Source organism: Primulina tabacum, chromosome 12 (assembly GCF_025594145.1).
Source record: "Primulina tabacum isolate GXHZ01 chromosome 12, ASM2559414v2, whole genome shotgun sequence".
In the NCBI taxonomy this organism is placed as follows: Eukaryota; Viridiplantae; Streptophyta; class Magnoliopsida; order Lamiales; family Gesneriaceae; genus Primulina; species Primulina tabacum.
The window spans coordinates 35445962-35466937 of NC_134561.1; the positions used below are offsets into that span (position 1 = coordinate 35445962).

The window sequence follows — 20976 nt, forward strand, 5'->3', positions numbered from 1 at the left end:
TTGGGTTTTATATTAGGATAATTAATAAAAGAAATCATTTATGTTTACCACCATCATTATTGAATAAACATAAACGTAGAAAGTATTTTTCCCATGGATGACTATTTTATAAATGCTAATGCAGGGAAAACTGATCCTGCAGATGCTCAATCATGGCTTCGAAGACCCGCGTGAGAGCCAGGTCTACTTTAAGGGGTGTATTCAATCTTGGAAATTTAATTACTTTTATTGACTTTTTTAGAGTTTAAAAGTCTAGAGGTATTGAACATAGACTTTTATAAACTCTATAAATTTTTGTGGTATCCAAATTAGATTTTTATAGAGTCTTAAAAAGTATAGTGATATTCAAATTTGACTTTTTAAATATCTATAAAAATATATAGGTATCCAATATTTTCATAGATTTACAATGATTCTAATATAATTCTCTATGTACAAACCTTAAAACTCTAGGTACAACTATAAAAACTCAAAAATTGTCTTCTACTCACTTTAGAGATCTTGGTAGACTTTTAATCAAATAAAATATCTTTCTCACTCATATATCTCTCTTCCCATTCAAGTTGTCCTCGAGATTTTATCACTACACTTATAAATTATAATCTAAGAAAACAATAACAAGATAAAAAAAATTCCGCGAGGACAAGTTAAAAAATCCAGCTCTAAAAATATCATAGAAAACAGGACGGAGCATCTATTGTTACTACTATCTCATTATTATTTATTATCTCATGTGTGAGGATCCGGACGCTAATCATGTTCTTAATCGTCATTGGGACTAATTAATCAATTATAATAAACAGGGTCTAATTTTTTTTTTAAATACAGTATTAAATGCGGAACGTAATGGAATTCATCTATTATACATATCAGTATAAATAAGGTACAAGTCATGTACAACATACATTCAATACAAACTAAGGTTCAACATCAAGTGTTCAAACCCTATCTACAATAAAGTCCGTAGTCTCCACTCTATCACGATCTCTCCTCATCTCCTCGACCCTGATCCTGTCCCACCTGTTGCCATGCACACATACAGACACGACAACAGCCGGATAATTCAAGTGAGAATATAATCCCAGTATAAATCAATGAACATGCAATCATATAATCAATACAAAACATGCAACATATATCAAATATATATATCAAAATCTGGAAATAAAATCAATATGATGATGTCAATCAGACTCGTGACTCCACGTCTCAGACTAGACTCAATCCTAGTCTAGGGATCCCGGTTTCCAGATGTTGGTATTCCTATATCGAACATCAGTAATAGAAGAAAATCCAATTCTATCCACTTCGATATAACCAAACATTCGGGGTCTTAACCTATCCGTTACAGACTGTGGCACTATCGCCAATTCAACTATCTTGTGACACCGTGCAATGTACCAGTGACGATTCCATCACTATCGGCACTGATGTCACAAGATCACTCGACTAATACCTGCTTTCTATACATTCATAGAACAAGCATATCAAATCAAATCAATGAACATAATAATAAGAAGTATGTGATTTAGGGAAACTCAAGTATATCTTACTTGAGTCGATCTCCCAATACCACATTGACTTATACATTTTCTTATTGTAGTTCGGACGAAGTCGAAGTCTTGAATCCGAAGCTGTCAATATAAATCTGAAATGACATTATCGAGAAGAACAATATCAACATTCCATTCCCAATTCAATACTAAATCCGATCAATCTGAATCTAATTCAACATTAACAGTATAACTGCACAATCCCGATATTCCCGTCAATACAATATCAACAGATATCAATTACAAATCACAACCCATATCCGATATAGTCTGTAATCAATCCATAATTCAAATCTGTCCAATTTCAATCGATATAATCAGAAATTCACAACAATTCCATAATCAATCTGTTCTTCCGATCTGACTTCGATTCTACGATGTCTAACATATCTAGAACACCATATAATGATCAAATAATAATTCATCAAATATCATAATTTCAAATGATAACAGAACTCAATAAAACTTACGTCCTGTAGTAGCTGTCGACGAGAAAATTACAGAACTGTGTTCGGATCAAAATTCTGATAATCGGATCAACCAAAATCAAATTTCTTGAACAACATGAAATTGAAGATTTTGCTCTGAAGTATCGGTCTTGTTTCTGGTGGAACGAAGGGAATTACAATTTATATATGTCCAAAACACATGGCAAAGACAAGTGTCCAACTAAAATCCCATAATTGCACTTTAGCCCCTGAATTCTTCACTATTTGCAATTTGGTCCCCAAAACTCTTTTTAATTCCATTTCAATCCTAATTAATTACAAAAATCGTGAAATTTAATTCATCATTCCAAAATTCGTAAATTAAATAATCTCGGATTAAAATGATATAATCTCGGGCCTTACATCATGTCTCACCATTTTGTAATTTTAAATTTTATTGTTTTTATTAATAAAAAAATAGAGAAAATTTGAAGAAGTTAGGCACGGTATGAATCTAATTTATTGATAACCTTATAATAATAATCAATTGAATTGGAAAGTATTATTATACTTAAATAATTATATTTTATTCAAATTTAGTAGCTTTTTAATGTCCAATATATATAGAATTCATCAGTAGTGTACATGAAGGCTTTGGTCTATCAGTTTCTTTAAAAAAAATATGTTTCAATTTCTATGTTTCATTCTGTTGAAGTTAAGAAATTATCAACAGTGGGTCATCATATATTGTGTACCGAGATGAACAAATTGGAGATAATTTAACAAAATATGTTAAAAAAATGTATATGCTTGTTAGCTTCTTATGAAAGTTTTTGTAGGAGTTTGATCCATATCACTATTCATTGATTTTATTTTGTGTCCGAGACTTATTTGTTATTTGCTTCTTTTGAGGCTATTGATGACACTCATATTCCAACAGTGTATAGGCAAAATACTAACAGTTATCTATCAAAATCTTGCAAAAAAGTCAATCAAAATCTTGCAAAAAGTCTACAAAATTCCATGGATTTCTGATTACAAATCCGTGAGATTCTACAAGAGTCAATAAAAATCTACCAAATCCACGAAAATCTATCATTTAAAATAAGTCATTGAAAGTCATTAAATCTCTACATTGAATATACCCCACTAAAGCTGGAGACCTACCCCAAAATTAATTGCATTTATCGTTCCTTTTCAAACAATCTTCCTAAAATTAAGGTAGACAATAAATTTAATGTGAATATATACAAGATTTTCGTACAATACTTTTATCCTCCAGATATATATTTATTATTATTGTCCTTAAAGTGCCTCTGACAACCTCAACCGCCCCCGTACCAGCTCTTCTGCACAAGTTAAAATGAGGTTTTCGCGTTTCTTCTTCTTTTATTCGGGAAATCAAAGAATAATAGAAGAATTATGAGGGACGAACATATATGGAATAAAAGACATGAAATGAGTAGTGTACGATCGAGTTTTCAAAAACAGAAACATCATTAGGTAGTAAATACTTCTTAATTACGGTTACTTATGACAGCAATATAGGTAGTAAATACTTCTTAATTACGGTTACTTAGGACAGCAATATAAATTTGTTTTGGGCAATCCAACAAAAAAAAAAAAAAGCTAGATGTGACATAGTTGGGCTTGAGTCTTGAAATATAAATTTATATTTGAGATGTTAATAAATTTATATTATTAACATCTAGCCTTTTTTTTGTTGGATAGCCCAAAACAAATTTATATTTGAGATGTTAATAAATCGGTAAATTTAAGAAAAATGCATCTGTCAACATTTCAATTGAGATTCAATACATAGACATATTTTATTAGGAATCAGTACCTGAAAAATATATACTTTTAGTTTTAACCCTTATAAGGAAAAATTTACAATTTTACCCTTTATTATTTAAAAAAATATATTATTTTATTCACAAACATTACATGTATCTTCTCCATTTAAAATATAATTTTAAAAAAATATTGTTTCTCAATTATCATGGAATAAAAGTAAATACTTATTTTGTCATACAAAGTACCTATTATGGGGTTTCAGATACTTGATTTCGCTCTTTGAATACTCCAAATATATAAAAAAATACAATATTTTCTAGCATTGACCATAAATTAAGTCAGTGTTGGTCTTTTCATGAAAAATACATTAGGATGACTTATTAATGTCATTTTATTTTTTAAAAACAACATAGGTCATCATTCATCATGAAATAAGATGAAATATTTATTTTGACCTACAAAATACCTATTTTGGAGTTCCAAATGCTTGATTTGACTCTATAAATACTCCAAATGTGTAAGAAAATACTGGATTTTCGAGCTATCACAATAAATTCAATAATTGTTGGTCTTTTCATTGAAAATGCATTAAGATGACTTATTCATGTCATCTAATTTTTGAAAAAACACAAGTTTCTCACTCATTGTTGAATTAGAAAAAAGTACTTATTTTGATCGATAAAATACCTATTTTGGGGTTCCAAATATTTGATTTGGCTATTTGAATACTTCAAATGTATAAGAAAATACTTAAGTTTCAAGTAATATTAAGTGACTTTTGATTGTTTCATTTGTGAAGTTAAAATGTGATACTTAAATTGGTACAAAGAGTATCTAATTAGAATCTATAAATAAATTATTTTATCTCGTAAATAATCATATCCAATTATTTGAGGATGACAAAATATAATTTGAAGTTAATATTAAGTGATATCGATGATGAAATTCGTAAAGTAAAAATGTGATACTTAAATTAATACAAATAATACATAATTCGAGTCCACAAATACTTGATTTTACCTTCTAAATACTCAAATTCGATTGAGTATGTCAAAATATATAGTTCGAAGATAATATTGACTGTTCTTTGATGATGAGATTTGTGAATAAAAAACGTGATACTTAAATTGATACAAATAATACCTAATTTGATTTCGCATATACTTGATTACTCTTTTAAGACCCAATTTTGATTATTTTTGGATATAAAAAAATATAGTTTCAAGTAATATTGAATTACTTTTGATGTGTCATTTGTGAAGTTAAAATATGATACCTAAATTAGTATAAAAAGTATCTAATTCGATATATCAATACTTAATTTTACTCCATAAATGAGTATTACTTAATTTGATTTCGTAAATGAGATACTCACAATATGTATTAAAATACTGGATATTCGAATAAGAAACGTAAGTTCACCAAGTGTTGGTATTTTTATGGAAGATACATTTGGATTACATATTCATCTCATTTAATATTTTTTTTTAAAAAAAACAAATTCTCAACTAAACATGAAAATTTTAAAGTACTTATTTTTACTTGAGAAGTACCTAATTTGAGTTTGCAAATATTTGATTTCGTAAATGAGATACTCACAATATATATTAAAATACTGGATATTCGAATAGACAACGTAAGTTCACCAAATATTGATATTTCTATAGAATAACCATTTGGATGACATATTCATCTCATTTAATATTTTTTTTGTAAAAGAAAAAACAAATTTCCAACTAAGCATGTAAATTTTAAAGTATTTATTTTATTTGAGAATTACCTAATTTGATATTGCAAATATTTGATTTGGTACATGAGATACTCATAATATGTAATAGAATACTGGATATTCGAATATGCAATGTAAGCTCACCAAATGTTTATTTTCCTTGGAAGATGCATTTAGATGACATATTAATCTCATTTAATATTTTTTTTGTAAAAAAAAAACAAATTCCCAACTAAGTATTTAAATTTTAAAATACTTAGTTTTACTTGAGAAATATCTAATTTGAGTTTGTAAATAATTGATATCTTGAATGAGATACTCACAATATGTATTAAAATACTGACTATTCGAATAGGCAACGTAAGTTAATTAACCAAGTGTTGTTCTTTCCATGGAAGATGCATTGATACGAAGAGTATCTAAATTGGTGAAGTTAAAATATGATAGCTAAGTTGGTACAAAGAATATCTAATGCGAGTTCGCGAATACTTGATTTTACTCTCTAAATACTTATATCCAACTATTTTGGGATGTCAAAATATATAATTTGAAGTTAATATTGTGTGGTCTTTGATGATGACATTCGTGAAGTAAAAATGTGATACCTAAAATAATACAAATAATACCTAATACGAGTCCACAAATACTTGATTTTACCATTTAAAAACTCAAATTCGATTATTTGATGATGTCAAAATATATAATTTGAAGTCAATATTGAGTGACTTTTGATGATAAGATCCGTGAAATAAAAATGTGATATCTAAATTGTTAAAAATATTACATAATTAGATTCAAATGATAATTGATTTTATCATTTAAAAACTCAAATTTGATAATAAGTATAATGAAAGAATATTGATACATATAATGAATGATTACCAATAAATATTATGAATGAATACTAATGAGGATGATATCAAATGAAGTATTGTCTTGTCATTTAATGAATACCAACAAGAATTGTGAATGAATATTAATGATATTATAAATTAACACTCATAAGTATAAAGAAAAAAATACTAATAAGTATTATGCTAAATAAGAATAATTGTCAAATAAGTCGTTCAATGAATATCAAAAGTATTGTCAATCAATATTGATGAATATTTTATAAATCATTAATCCAAAAATCGATAGATGTGCTTAAAATGCAAACTTCAAGCTCATTTACAAACTATGTTCATAATGCATCTCCCAATTAATCCATGATGAATAATGAACTATGTTTATTTTTTTAAATGACATGAATAAGTATCCTAATGAATTTTTCATGGAAATATTGCATATTCGAATATCCAGTATTTTTAATGCATATTGTGACTATCTCATTTACGAAATCAAGTATTTGCAAACTCAAATTAGATACTTCTCAAGTAAAACTAAGTACTTTAAAATTTTCATGCTTATTTTAAATTTTTTTTACCAAAAAATATTAAATAAGATGAATATGTAATCCAAATGCATCTTTCATGGAAAGACCAATACTTTGTGAACTTACGTTGCATATTCGAATATCAAGTAGTCTATTTACATATTATGAGTATCTCGTGTACCAAATCAAGTATTTGCAATATGGAATTAGGTACTTCTTAAGTAAAATTAAGTAATTTTAAATATCCATGCTTATTTGAGAAATTTTTTTTACAAAAAAATATTAAATGAAATGAATATGTCATCCAAATGCATATTTCATAGAAAGACCAACACTTTGTGAACTTACGTTTCATATTCAAATATCCAGTATTCTATTACATATTATGAGTATCTCACGTACCAAATCAAGTATTTTCAATATGAAATTATATAATTCTCAAGTAAAACTAAATACTTTAAAATTTTCATGCTTATTTGAGAATTTATTTTGTTTTTTACAAAAAAACATATTAAATAAGATAAATATGTCATCCAAACGAATCTTCCGTGGAAAGCAAACACTTGGTGAACTTACGTTGGATATTCGAATATCCAGTAATCTATTACATATTATGAGTATCTCTTGTACCAAATCGAGTATTTGTAAACTCAAATTATGTACTTTTCATCCAAATGCATATTCCATGAAAATACCAACACTTGGAAAATTTACATTGTCTATTCGAATATCCAGTATTTTATTACATATTGTGAGTATCTCATTTACGAAATCAAGTATTTGCCAACTCAAATTAGGTACTTCTCAAGTAAAACTAAGTACTTTAAAATGTTCATGATTATTTTAGAATTTGTTTTTTTTACAAAAATATATTAAATGAGATGAATATGTCATCCAAATGCATCTTCCGTGAAAAGTCAACACTTGGTGAACTTACGTTGCATATTTGAATATCCAGTATTCTATGACATACTATGAGTATCTCCTATATCAAATCAAATATTTACAAACTCAAATTAGGTACTTCTCATCCAAATGCATATTCCATGGAAATATCAACACTTGGAGAACTTACGTTGCTTATTCAAATATATAATATTTTAATACAGTGAGTATCTCATTTACGAAATCAAGTATTTGACAACTCAAACTAGGTACTTCTTAAGTAAAATTAAGTACTTTAAAATTTTCATGCTTATTTGAGAAATTGTTTTTTTTTTACAAAAAATTATATTAAATGAGATGAATATGTTATCCAAATGCATTTTCTATTGAAATACCAATACTTGGTGAATTTACGTTGTCTATTCGAATATCCAATATTTTAATAAATATTGTGAGTATCTCATTTACGAAATGCAAGTATTTGCAAACTCAAAATATGTATTTCTCAAGTAAAACTAAGTATTTTAAAATGTACATGCTTAGTGGGGAATTTAATTTTTTTTACAAAAAAATATTAAATGAGATGAATATATCATCCAAATACATCTTTCATGAAAAGACAAACAATGACTGAATTTATGGTGATCTTCGTATTTTCTTACACATTCGGAGTATTTAAAGAGTCAAATCAAGTATCTGGAACTTCAAAATAGATACTTTATATGTCAAAATAAATACTTAATCTTATTTCACGACGAGTGAACAACTATATTTTTTAAAAAATAAAATGACATAATTAAGTCATTATAATGCATTTTTAATGAAAAACCAACAATGACTGAATTTATTGTTATTGTTCGAAAATATAGTATTTTTTTTACATATTTGGAGTATTCAAATAACAAAATCAAGTATCTGAAATCCCATAATAAGTACTAATATTTTGGTAGATGGAAAACACACAATTAATTTGGTGGATAAAATTATATATTTATTTAAATTAAATAATAAAAGGGCCAAAATGTAAATTTATCTTTGTAGGGAGCTAAAACTAAGTTTGTAGAGTTGTCGGGTATTGATTTGTAAAAAAAATCATCTAGATACTGAATCTTAAACCAAAGATGTACAGATGTATTTTTTTGAAATTTGCCCTTAATAAATTTATATTATGAAGTTTAAGTTTACCACGTGGTTTTTTTTAATAGTTTAATTTGATAAACCATGCATGGCTATATATATACAATTTGTACGAACATCTTAGTAACATGCGTATGGTTTTGTATATAATTTGTAGTGCGTTAGTATATATCTTAATATAATTTTAGTATGAATTAATGTATAATGATATTATAATTTCTTGCTAATTTAATATGAACTACGATCTTCTAATTATGTTTGTCTTCATGAAAATGAAATAAGGTAACATAATTAATAGGTAAATTTGATTATTTATCTTAATCTATGGGCAAAATAGTTATGGTAATTCATAGGAGATCTTTTTAAAAACTAAGGTCAAATTTCATTATAAGTATTTATAGTATGAGACAATTTTTTTTTGGATTTTATAGTAGGATAATTAATAAAAGAAATCCTTTATGTTGATCCATATGTAACTTCAAATTTGGCTTACATTCCATCTCTCGGGGTTGAAGTCTGTTGGATCCTCAAAAATTTCCGGATTTTCGTGAGTATACCGGATCCAGCACAAGACCTTCCAACCTTTCGGAATTTTGTATCCTGTTTTCATGATAAAGCAGGATTCAACACGAACTTATATCGAACTGCTGCAACAACAAAATCGTTTTACCTTTGTATTCGACATCTTTCCTAGCAGTCCGGAAAATAAATGCAGAAATGTTCGCCATACCTTGCTCGAATACTTGCACGTTGTGACGTCATCATACGTGATGGATTCTCCATTCAGCCTCTTGCTTATCGGAACATGTTGGCTTTATTTCGACAATGTCAATTGAGTAACACACCATTTCAGCAAATGAATGATTAATCTGATACAAGCTTTCTTCATTCTTTTCAATTTTAGCTTAAGATTTCTTTTTCCACTTCTTTTTTGGTGTCACTTTCTCCGCGAACATAGTATAATCGCCTTGTTTGTACTAACTGCGTTTCATCGGGAAAAATTCCTTCAACTTATCCATGTGTAAGGGTAGATTCAATTAGTTAGTAAGCACGAAGGAGTTTCATGAAATAAAGTGAATAACCTCGAGAGCATGGTGATATGCAGTGCCTGGAAAATTGATTGGTTGGGATCTAATCCCATTCATCAACCCCTTGAACAATTCATCAAGGGTATCCAAAACAGGATCAGACTCAAATCCAGCGAAGAACTTGCCGATATTTCCAAATGTTACCTTCAGAAAACATAAAAAGTTAGATGATTGCATCAACGTTTAGTCTTTAGCCGCATAATACATAATCGCCCTTGTGCTGTAATTATCATAATATATACCTTTTTGGCTTCCTTATGAACTAAAATCCTACCCTTCTGAGCCCACGATTTGAGGGAAGCGGTTACGCGTGGTTGGACCATAAGGGCGATCCTACGAAGTGCATCAGGTTTATTAATGCACCTCAGAACAAAGTTTCGGACTCTAGCATGCGAATCTCCTTCTACCGATACAAGTGCGTTAACACCAACAAGTTCTGCGGCCGGCCACTCCGGCAGGAAGTTAGAATCTGATTGCAACACGAATTTGATTGCGGATGGGGGGAAAACTATGATGGATGGTGAACCAAAGAGATGAGTTCTGTAGAGTCCACCGTCTGATCCATACCTAAACATCAACATCGGATACATTCAAGTACACATGCTAACAAGAGTTTTCAAGCATTGTAATGTAACTACTTTTGCGACAACTTTAGAAGCTCGAGGCTTATCAGAAAACCCATACCTGCGCAGTTTAGAAGTGATGTAATCATTGGGTCGACGGACGATTTTGAAGTACCAAATAAATGTCAGCATTTCTCCAAGAAATGGTATACCCATATAGCCAGGAGGGAGCATCCCCCCGCCTTCGGAACCGCGATGGTAGTGTGGCAGAGCATACCGAATGTCATTCCAGTTCCAAAACAGACACCCTGCTAATGGCACAACACCAAACACCAATGCCACCCACAAACCTGTCGCCATTTCGATCATTTTTCTAACACGATTCCTTGCCTAAATCGGAAAACTTAAATATATTCTATTTTTTTGGCGCACTTCTACACTTAATGCATCCAATATTCCTTGCAGACTATTTCTTGAAATCCCGGCTGACATAAAGACAAACCGAGGAATTTTGATTAACATGATAGAAGGAATTTCATACGATCATAGTACTTCTGATTAGAAAAGACAAAGTGGTGCTTCATTGGAATCATGGGAAATATGGACACAGTGTCACGCCCCGAAACCGGGGTTAGTCGACATTAGCGTTGTTCATCAATCACACAATCGAAAAAACAACCAGCCTCGTAGCACAGTATAAACCGAAACCAGTTTATTTCATAAATACCATAAAAATGAAATCGTCTTTACAATAGTAACTCTGAAAACTGATAAAAATCTGCGGAATCGTTTACAACTTGAATTAAAACTCACAAGAACATATTCTTAATTAAAATTTTTCATGCATCCACTATCAGTCCAAAAACTGGTGTCTGATTTTCTTTCTCTATTTCTTCTTCTGATTTATCTGGGAGGGTAGAGTAAGGGGTGAGTATTTTGGGAAATACTCAGCAAATGGGGGTCGTTCGAGCACAACATAACAAAATGCATAAAAATTCGAAACACACACATTTCATAACATGACTCATACCACGTGCACATCATTAACCAGACACTGAGATTCATCTACTTTCAATGGTTTACTGATATCAGTCCCTAATTTTTACTCCTCTAAAGGGACGAGGCCGTATAGCGGTTATCTCCCCCACCGCGTAAGGGTACGTATGGTTGGGATTCCCACCCATATCTAGTTGAATTCTCACAGTGTCAAAACATTTACTCATGCCAAAAATCGTAACCAGAAGGGGGTAGAAGAAGAATTTGCACTCGACCGAATTTTCAAAAAAAACGAAAATACATGCACCGAAAATTTAACAATTTAAAACAAGCTCACTTACCTTAATCCTTGAAGAACAAATAAGAATAATTCGAAAATCATAGAAGAATCATGTAACCGACACTTTGAAAACGCAGCAGCACCATCGCCCGAAAAATCAGCAGTCTTGAAAAATTCATTGCCTTATTGAACCGTTGGATCGGGCTCAAAATTTCACAATACGTTCAAAATGACGTTAAATACATTATGAACGGTGAAGATCGATTTTGGAGGTCGTTTTAACCTGCTTATGGAAAAAAAACCGTAGGTATACTGTTTCCCGCCTAGAATCGGAGTAGTTTTCTTGCGAAGGCTACAAACAAAAAACTAACCGTTGGATTTGACCGAAATTTGGATATGTAATTCAAAACATATGGAAGCACATTCTGAACGGTGAAGATCGAATTCCGACTAACCGAGCGAGAGAAATGAATTTCTGAATTTGGACAGAATTTTGATTACTTGTGCAGAATTTTGGGGAGAAATTTCGAAAATATGAGAGCAAAACTCGAAATTTGATGTGTAAATTCTGAATAAGAGCTTCTCCTATTTATAGGGGGTGGTTGTGATCCAGATCATGTGTTATCTCCTCGTTTAAACTTTGAATTAAACTTGAATCTAGGATATATTATTATATCTTATCTATCTCATTATCATTACCCAAATATCAATATCATCTCAAATCTTATATCTCTATCTGTTATAATCTTTTCAACTTTGAATTTATATCTCAAAATTTACCTGATTATATCCAAAATTTCTTATTTAATTTCTTAGATCATTACCTATTTATTATCTCAAGTTTAAAATATGCACAATATTATCTTAAATCTCAAGCTCCAAAAATATTGTACATGATATAATTATCCACTAACTTTAGATAATCTTGCAAATCTTACATCTTATAATGATATAGATACCCGAAGATTGCGCAAATCCTAGTACGAAAATATTATCATGATTATGCAAAAATCTTGGATTTTATATCCCTCCCTCCTTATGGGAAGTTTCGTCCTCGAAACTTAGATTGGCTTGTTCTAAGAAGAGGTACGGGTATTGGTCGTGCAGCTTCCATTCTAGTTATCAAGCGACTTCTCTTCCAGTATGATTAGAAAATCGTCTAAAATTCTTAAATCATATATAGTGATTTTTTTCAGACATCTTAATAACTAAAGTGTTGAGTTATTCATACTTTCAATCATAACTGTAACACCATATTTTCTTATTATTACTTCTATTACTGCATCCAATGATATCTCTTCTATTGAACCAAAATTATTAAAATCGTTGATTCTACAACTTACTATAACCCAATAATCGCATATCTCATAATCATAATTTGATGAACTATTTTCTTATGAGAGAGAAAAACCCAAATATAAACCTTTTGAATCCAAATGTAGCCCAATAATGTAACTCTAACTAAAATCTAAAAAATCAATATCAACTTTTCCATTGAACTTTTAATATAAAGACTAGTCTCATAATCAATCCAATATAAATCCTAAAAAATCATTTCTTAAATTTTATATCAACCATGTAATGCATACGCTGGATCCCAATTAAAATTGTTTCATATCCCAATGCTTGTAGTAATGTAAAATTCCCAAAAGTCAAACTATAACCCATTACGGTCAACCTAAAGTAAACCTCAAAAATATTATCTTAAAAAATAAAAATCAAAATTCCAATTGATCATTTCACATAAACTCTAATCTCAAATTTTCTTTTCTTTCTCTAATATTAAATCTTAATTTCTCATCAAGACCATGAAACTGGTTTTGCTTAACTGATTTCTCAAAGAACGATTGCCCTGATAGTGAGGCTAGAATCATCTTACCCATGTTTTTCCGACTTAAACCGTCAGCTACCTCATTCGCCTTGCCTGAAATGTAGCTTAACGTTACGTCAAAATAATTCAATCCATCATCTCTGTCTCATGTTCAATTCTTTCCGCGTGAACAAATACTCGAGGCTCTGATGGTCAGTGAAGATCACACATTTGGTATCGTAAAGGTAATGCTTCACTAATTCAAAAACTACTGCGGCAAATCAAGGTCGCGAGTTGGGTAGTTTTGCTTATACAGTTCCAATTGCCTTGATGCAAAGGAAATTACTCTTTCCTTCTTGCATGAGCACATATCTTAGACCTTACTTTGGCGCATCTCTGTAATTGAAAAAATCATTGCCTTCATCAGGTAGCACTACCACCATTGTGGTTGTAAGTTTCTTCTTTAAGGTTTCAAAACTTTTCTCACACTCTTTGCTCCAATTGTATTTAGAGTTCTTTTGTGAGTTTTGTAAGTTGCATTGCTATTGAGGGACGATCTTGGACAAATCCCGATAATAGCTCGCCAATCTTAAGAAGCTCTGAATTTCTGTCATTGTCATTGGTCTTGGCCGGTCTTTGATTGCCTTTACTTTCTTAGGGTTCGCAAATACTCATGCCTCACATATTATGTGACCTAAGAAAGTGACGTTCTGTAGCTGAAACTCACCTTTATTGAACTGGAATACAATTCTCTCTCCATTGACATATGAAAAGTGAGATGGAGATGTTTTTTTTTGTCTTCTTCACTTGGTAAGAAAATGAGGATCTCCTCACTGAACACCGCTAAAAAGTTTGTCAAGTAATGGCTTGAACCCCTTTTTCGGAAGGCTGTTTTGGGAAAATCTTCAGCCCTGACCTTCAATTGGTAGTAGCATCTTCTCAGGTCGAGCTTGGAAAATATTGTAGCTTCTTTAAGTTGATCGAAAAGATCGTCTATCATTGGAATAAGATATTTATTCTCGATTGTGATCTTATTGAATTCTCTATAATCTATACACAATGACTTATGTCTTCCTTTTTCACAAACAGTACTGGAGTTCCTTATGGATACGTACTCGGTTGAAATTGCTTCTTGTCTAGCAATTCTTGGAGTTGTTCTTTTGGCTCTTGGAGTTCAGTTAGCGTCATTCGGTATGGTGCTATTGAAATTGGTGCAGCACTGAGAATCACATTGATTTGAACTCAACCTCGTGATCCGAGACTATCCCAGGTAATTCTTCCGGAAAAACGTCCGAGAATTCCCGCATTATTAGGGTATCTTCCAGCTTGAGCTCAATTTCTTCTTGCACTTCGTTCACCATTGCTAGGTAAACGTCTTTGCCTGATTTAATGGCTTTCCAAGTCTGGGAAGCAGAAAGAATGTATTTCTATCTTTTGGCATTGCCATGATACCTTATTTATTCTTGGTTCGTGGTTTGGAGTTTGAAATTCTTACTCCGGCAATCTGCTATTGCACTTGTAAAAGCCGGGATTATGTACAATCGTGATCATATCAGATTAATAATTTGATTATACTAGGATGATTTAATCTTGGATGTTGATATTATTATTCAGAATATAAGATTTCTTTTGAGGTTATCTAAGCCGTGTAAATAATTTTATCGTGTGCAGAATTTTGAAGCTCGAAATTTATATGGTATTATTTATCGTGCAACTTGAACTTTTGGGAGGATAAATCTATCTCCATCCAAGAATTTATTAAGGAATTTCGAAAATAAGCACCTAAAAGATCTAAGATTTGAGTTGAGATAGAGATACCGGGATAAAAGATCGAGCATGAGATAATAAAATCACTAGGATTCGAATTAATTAGTGTATATTTTTATCCATGTGAATTTCAAAATTTAGGGGGATGGAAGATTTGGAATTCGGTTATCACCCAAATCACGTATATATATATCACGATTCGAGATAAAAGATTTAAGTTAGATTTCAACGCGATATCACTCGATCCCGATAGCAGCCAACCCCTATAAATAGGAGGGCCCTATAACTCGAAAATCACACCTAAATTATCACTCAAAATTTCGAGACTCTCCTCTAGCCTCCCTAGGAATTTTCGAGCACAGCGAGGCGCTGCCGCCATTCAGCCAGTGAAGTAGGAATTTCGAAATCCCAGTGCAAGAAACCCTTCTATTTTCACGTTTTTCTCTAAGATTTGAGGTAAGTGAGCTGTTTTAAATTTCGGTTTTTGTGCATATGAATTTTCGGTTTTTTGGCGTCTCCTGTCTATACGTTTTTACGAAAGTTGGTACGTTTATGTTTGGCACTGTGAGGATTCCCCGAAAATGGGTGGAATTCTAACATATGGCCCTTAACGGTGGGATAGAACCGTTCTATGGCCTCGCCCCCTTAGAAGATTAAAACTTAGGGACTACGTCAGTAAACCATGAAAGGTAAAAAAATCGCAGTGTTATTATGATATGATTATGATGTTACGATTATGAAAAGCATGATGTATTTATATGTATGTTTCGAAAATGTTGTAAAAATGTTTATGTTGTTTTCAATATCCCCCATTTACTGAGTATTTCCCAAAATACTCATCCCCCTTACAACCTTCCCCAGATAAATCCGAAGAACAGGTTGAGGAAGAAGAATCTGAACAATTTTGGGGCTGGTGATTAGGTTATTTTCGAATTTGGTAGACAGGATTTTCGAATTTTTGCAATTTAAATTTTATGTTAGACGTTTCCGCAAATTTATTTTATTTCAATTGTAAAGACATTGGTTTTTGAGAAATTATGATTAATAAACTGGCTTTCGGTTTATACTATGCTACGAGGCTGGTTGTTTTCAATTATGTGATTGTTAAACGACGCCGGTGTCAAATCCTGATTTTCGGGGCGTGACATTTAAGTGGTATCAGAGCCTCCAGGTTCATAATCCGAGTAGGAAAAATCGATTTTCAAAAAAAAAAAGGGAAAATTTTCGGGAAATTCCGACGAACGGCGTCTACGCGCGCCGCCGCGTTTCCTCCGATTCCGGCCATTTTCGATACTTTTTCTTCGATCGGCGACCTGTTCCAGAACCGCCTCGATGAGACGAACACAAGCCCTCAAACAATTTCAGAGTTCGCGTTCGGGTGCAACCGAAATTTTGGATCTACGATGGGGCGTCCGAAACCCTAAACGCCGAATGGTATTTCGTCCAGTTACCCTACCAATCCTACTCTGACTTTCAATTCCTTTTACCCAAACATTATACTATCCATGGGTAATGTTTCCCAAACATCAATTTGGAATTCGGATCAACCAATTGGAAACGCCCAATTTCGAGTGAGTCAACCGAGTTGAGCGAGTTCCCGGTCCATTTGGGTCGTTTTTCGACCGATTCTTTCCGTGCCGCCACCGGTTCCGTGATCCTGACCCCGTCGCCGGCACATGCCGCTGCTCCGACCATGCCCTGGCGAGTCAACCCAGCCAAATCAACGAGTCAACCCGCTGCGCACATCCTTCGACTTCTCATAGGAAACTCCGAATTCGATTCTGTCAAATGTTCCGAAATCCTCTCAACATATGCTTCGAATCCATATGTCTATCTCAAAACTTTTCATTTTTGGAAATTTTCGAAAACTTTTAATTTTCAGTACCTTACTCTATCCTGATATTTTATTCTGTTATATTTATGATATTCTGAGCATTTTCTTTTTTATTTATTTTCAGGAATTGTCTCCCCATTTCCGCACTCGTGCTCAAGCTGCCATCCACATGAAGCAGCTTGCCCTTGACAATCAGTCGCGCCTGATTAAGCGACTTCGAGCACGATTAGGCAAAAAGAGACAAGAAATTCAGACTCTAACCACGGAAAAGGAGGACATAAGGGTCCAACTCAATAAGGCGATCTATCAAGGAGAGTTGGTAAGAGGATATATCATGGATTTGAGAGATGGCATAGAGCATGGCCTGTCTCGAGAGAAGAAGCTGCAAGAAGATATCGACCGGTACCGAAAAGAGTTGGAGGAAGAAAAGCAGCAGAATGCCAGGAGCAAAAAGAGATTGGAAAATTTAAGTGAAGCCATAAGCTGCATCGCTAAGGTGAACCATCAACTGACTCAACAGGGTGAAACACTGAAGAACAAGATCAAGCAAAATAAAAGGGAGTACGAACAGCGCCATCAGATGACCATAGATCTGTTGGACGAGGCAGAGGCAGATGTTCAGGGATGGAAGACACAGGTGGCCCAGCTTAATACAGACAATGCCCGGCTCACTCATATGGTAGAGCTACTGCAGGAAGGAGAGCCGGATGAGGAGCCGGAAGCGGAAGAACCTATAGAGATTGAGGAGCCTATCGCAGCCGTTGGAGATGGAGAGATAGAGGATTAGATTAGGATGTTTTAGTGATTTTGTTCTAGGAGTTTATCTTTCCATTATTGCTATTTTATTCAGTACGACTTTTATTTCATTTAGATTGGTCATGTTCATTTATTTTTTTCTGCTTGAGAAATCAATAAAATATTTTATTTGTTCCATTGATTTCAATTTACTTCTGCACGATCTATTGCATGAATCCTACTCGTACAACAAATTCTTAGAACTTGAAATTGTAGGAAATGGCCGGTAGACCCCCAAGACAGAACCGCAACCCGCGTTATGCTAATACCGACCGTGAAGGCGGACAGGAGAATGGGCAGGGAAATGGACCCCCGCCTGCAGTCAACTTAAGCCGAGCTGATCTTATGGCCATAGCCACCATTGTGGCAACAACACTGCAAGGGTTGGGAAACCAGAACGCCAATCAGCCACCACCACCTCCTCCACCAAATGGAATTAAGTTCCACTACGAATCGCTTCACAAGAACAGGTGTCTAACCTTCAGTGGAGCTGCAGACCCTGAAGTCAGCCAGGGCTGGCTGAAAAGTGTAGAGACGCAGCTGCGACTATTGGAAGTTCCCGAGGCACTGAAAGTGGACGTGACTGTGCCGTTGCTAGAAGATAAAGCAGGAAAATGGTGGGAAGCAATCTCGCCAGCCATGACAGCTGCAGGACCAATCACTTGGCAGCGATTTCGAGAAGCCTTTCTGAAACAGTATTATCCGGCCGAGATTAGACTACAGAAACTGAGTGAGTTTGAAAATTTCACTCAAACTCCGGATATGTCAGTCGTAGAATACACCTCCCAGTTCAACGCCCTTAGATCTTATGCTCCGGCAATCATGGTGGAGAAAGTTTTGAAACTGCACCGTTTTAAGAAGGGATTGAACAGCAGGATCCAATCAGCTCTAGCGGTCTACCAACCCGCGGATTTTTCAGACCTAATGGGCGCAGCTATCCGAGCTGAAACTGACATCCAGCGCAGGGAGAAGGAAAATAAGAACAAAAGGCCCATGAATAGTCAGTCCTCACGCAACAATCAGACTTTCAAGAAGCCTAACCAGTCCGGTGGACCATCTAAAGTAGAGGTGTTCATCGGTCGGTTCGGTTATGTTTTTGGTTTTTTATTTCGGTTTTTTCGGTTTTAGAAATATATAATCCGATATCCGAACCATTTTCCTTCGGTTCGGTTCGGTTTTCTACCAAAACGGTTCGGTTATTTCGGTCGGTTAATTCGGTTTTAATATAATTATTTAAATTAATAATATAAATATATTGTAAAATATAATATGTTAACTTTTTACATGTTTTCTTAGTGAAATATTTAAATATAATGTCTAAATTAATTAAACAAACAAAATATTGTCTAAATTAATTAAACAAACAACAATCACCTAAAAATTGTTCAAAATAGTTCTTCGTTCACTAAATATCATATCAAAATATATAATATCAATAAAAATATTAAAAAAATTTATTAATTTATTGAAATTTTGGTCGGTTTTTTCGGTTTTGACATATATAATCCTAAACCGAACCAAATAAACTTCGGTTTTAACATTTATATCCGAATTACTAAATTCGGCTTTCGGTTCGGTTCCATTTTCGATTTTTTCGGTTTGGATTTTCGGTTTTTTCGATTTTATCCGAAGTTTGAACACCCCTAATCTAAAGGGCATTCGCCTACTTCAAGCTACCAGGATATTAAGCCTTGCCCAACTTGTCACTTACGACACCTGGGAGAATGCCGAAGAAACAGTGGTGTATGCTTCGGATGTGGGAAAGCGGGACACCGAATTGCCGAATGCCCTACTGCCGCCAACCAAGCCGCCGGGCCCAGTAAGGGAACTGGGCCAAAAATTCAGGAGCTAACCCCAACAAGCCAAAGGAGAGCAAGCCTAACGCCAGGGTCTTAGCTATGACTCAAGAAGAGGCCGACGACGCCAATGAAGTCGTGTCAGGTACCATCCTAATTCAAAAAGTGCCTGCCTATGCGTTATTTGATTGTGGTGCTACGCATTCTTTCGTATCTAAGAGATTTGCTAAGAAACTAGGACTTAAGCCCAAATTATTAGCTGAACCTTTTCGAATAGCCACACCGACAAGTAAGGCCATCGAAACTCACGAGATTCATAGGGACTGTTAAATCAGTATCGGTAATCAGACTTTCAGTGCAGACTTGATACAATTAGTTATGGCCGACTTCAACATCATTCTAGGAATGGATTGGTTAGCCAGAAACAATGCAATAGTAGATTGTAAAGGGAAAAGAGTTAAGCTCCGAACCCCAAATCAGGAAGAGAACGTGTATCATGGTAAATCCAAGGAATGGAAATCACTCCTTTCCGCTTCCCAAGCATGGAAAGCCATGAAGTCCGGAGAAGATATCTACCTAGCAATGGTTAGCGAAGTGCAGGGAGAAGTCGAACTGAAGATTGAAGACATACCGATAGTACGTGAGTTCCCGAATGTTTTTCCAGAAGAACTACTAGGGGCAGTCCCGGACCGCGAAGTTGAGTTCGAAATTAATCTGGTTCCTGGTGCAGCACCAATTTCGAAAGCACCTTACAGGATGGCGCCAGCTGAACTCAAGGAGTTAAAGGAACAACTCCAAGAATTGCTGGACAAAAGGCAAGTCCGACCAAGTGTGTCCCCATGAGGAGCTCCAGTACTTTTTGTAAAGAAGAAATATGGGAGTATGAGGTTGTGTATCGACTATAGAGAACTGAACTAGATCACTGTCAAGAACAAGTACCCCCTCCCGAGGATTGACGGCCTATTTGATCAGCTTAAAGGAGCCATAGTCTTTTCTAAACTAGATCTGAGGACTGTATACCACCAACTGAAGGTCAGGGCTGAAGATATTCCCAAAACAGCTTTTCGGACAAGATATGAGCATTATGAGTTCACAGTGATGCCTTTTTGACTGACCAATGCGCCTGCATCCTTCATGGACCTA

The 20976-nt window shown here is 33.6% G+C and overlaps 2 protein-coding genes across 2 annotated transcripts; one reads left to right on the plus strand and one right to left on the minus strand.

Annotated features, from left to right (window-relative positions):
- Nucleotides 1–9965: 9965 nt before the first annotated feature.
- On the minus strand, nucleotides 9966–11030 carry LOC142521162 (ent-kaurenoic acid oxidase 1-like). Its single transcript, XM_075624389.1, has 3 exons — nucleotides 10677–11030; nucleotides 10235–10559; nucleotides 9966–10136 (listed from the first exon to the last, which is right to left on the minus strand). Exons 1-3 carry the CDS (start codon nucleotides 10922–10924, stop codon nucleotides 9966–9968), a joined length of 744 nt encoding a protein of 247 aa, XP_075480504.1. The 5' UTR covers nucleotides 10925–11030.
- An 8905-nt stretch (nucleotides 11031–19935) lies between these two features.
- On the plus strand, nucleotides 19936–20676 carry LOC142520395 (uncharacterized). Its single transcript, XM_075623381.1, has 2 exons — nucleotides 19936–20122; nucleotides 20237–20676. The coding sequence occupies exons 1-2, from the start codon at nucleotides 19936–19938 to the stop codon at nucleotides 20674–20676; spliced, it is 627 nt and encodes a 208-aa protein (XP_075479496.1).
- Nucleotides 20677–20976: the final 300 nt, after the last annotated feature.

Coding starts and splice junctions, on each gene's coding strand:
- LOC142520395 (XM_075623381.1), top strand. CDS start 19,936: ATGACTCAAGAAGAGGCCGACGACGCCAATGAAGTCGTGTCAGGTACC. Junction 20,123..20,236: donor TCGAATAGCCACACCGACAA/GTAAGGCCATCG, acceptor ACATCATTCTAG/GAATGGATTGGTTAGCCAGA.
- LOC142521162 (XM_075624389.1), bottom strand. CDS start 10,924: ATGATCGAAATGGCGACAGGTTTGTGGGTGGCATTGGTGTTTGGTGTT. Junction 10,560..10,676: donor ATCACTTCTAAACTGCGCAG/GTATGGGTTTTC, acceptor GTTGATGTTTAG/GTATGGATCAGACGGTGGAC. Junction 10,137..10,234: donor TTCATAAGGAAGCCAAAAAG/GTATATATTATG, acceptor TGTTTTCTGAAG/GTAACATTTGGAAATATCGG.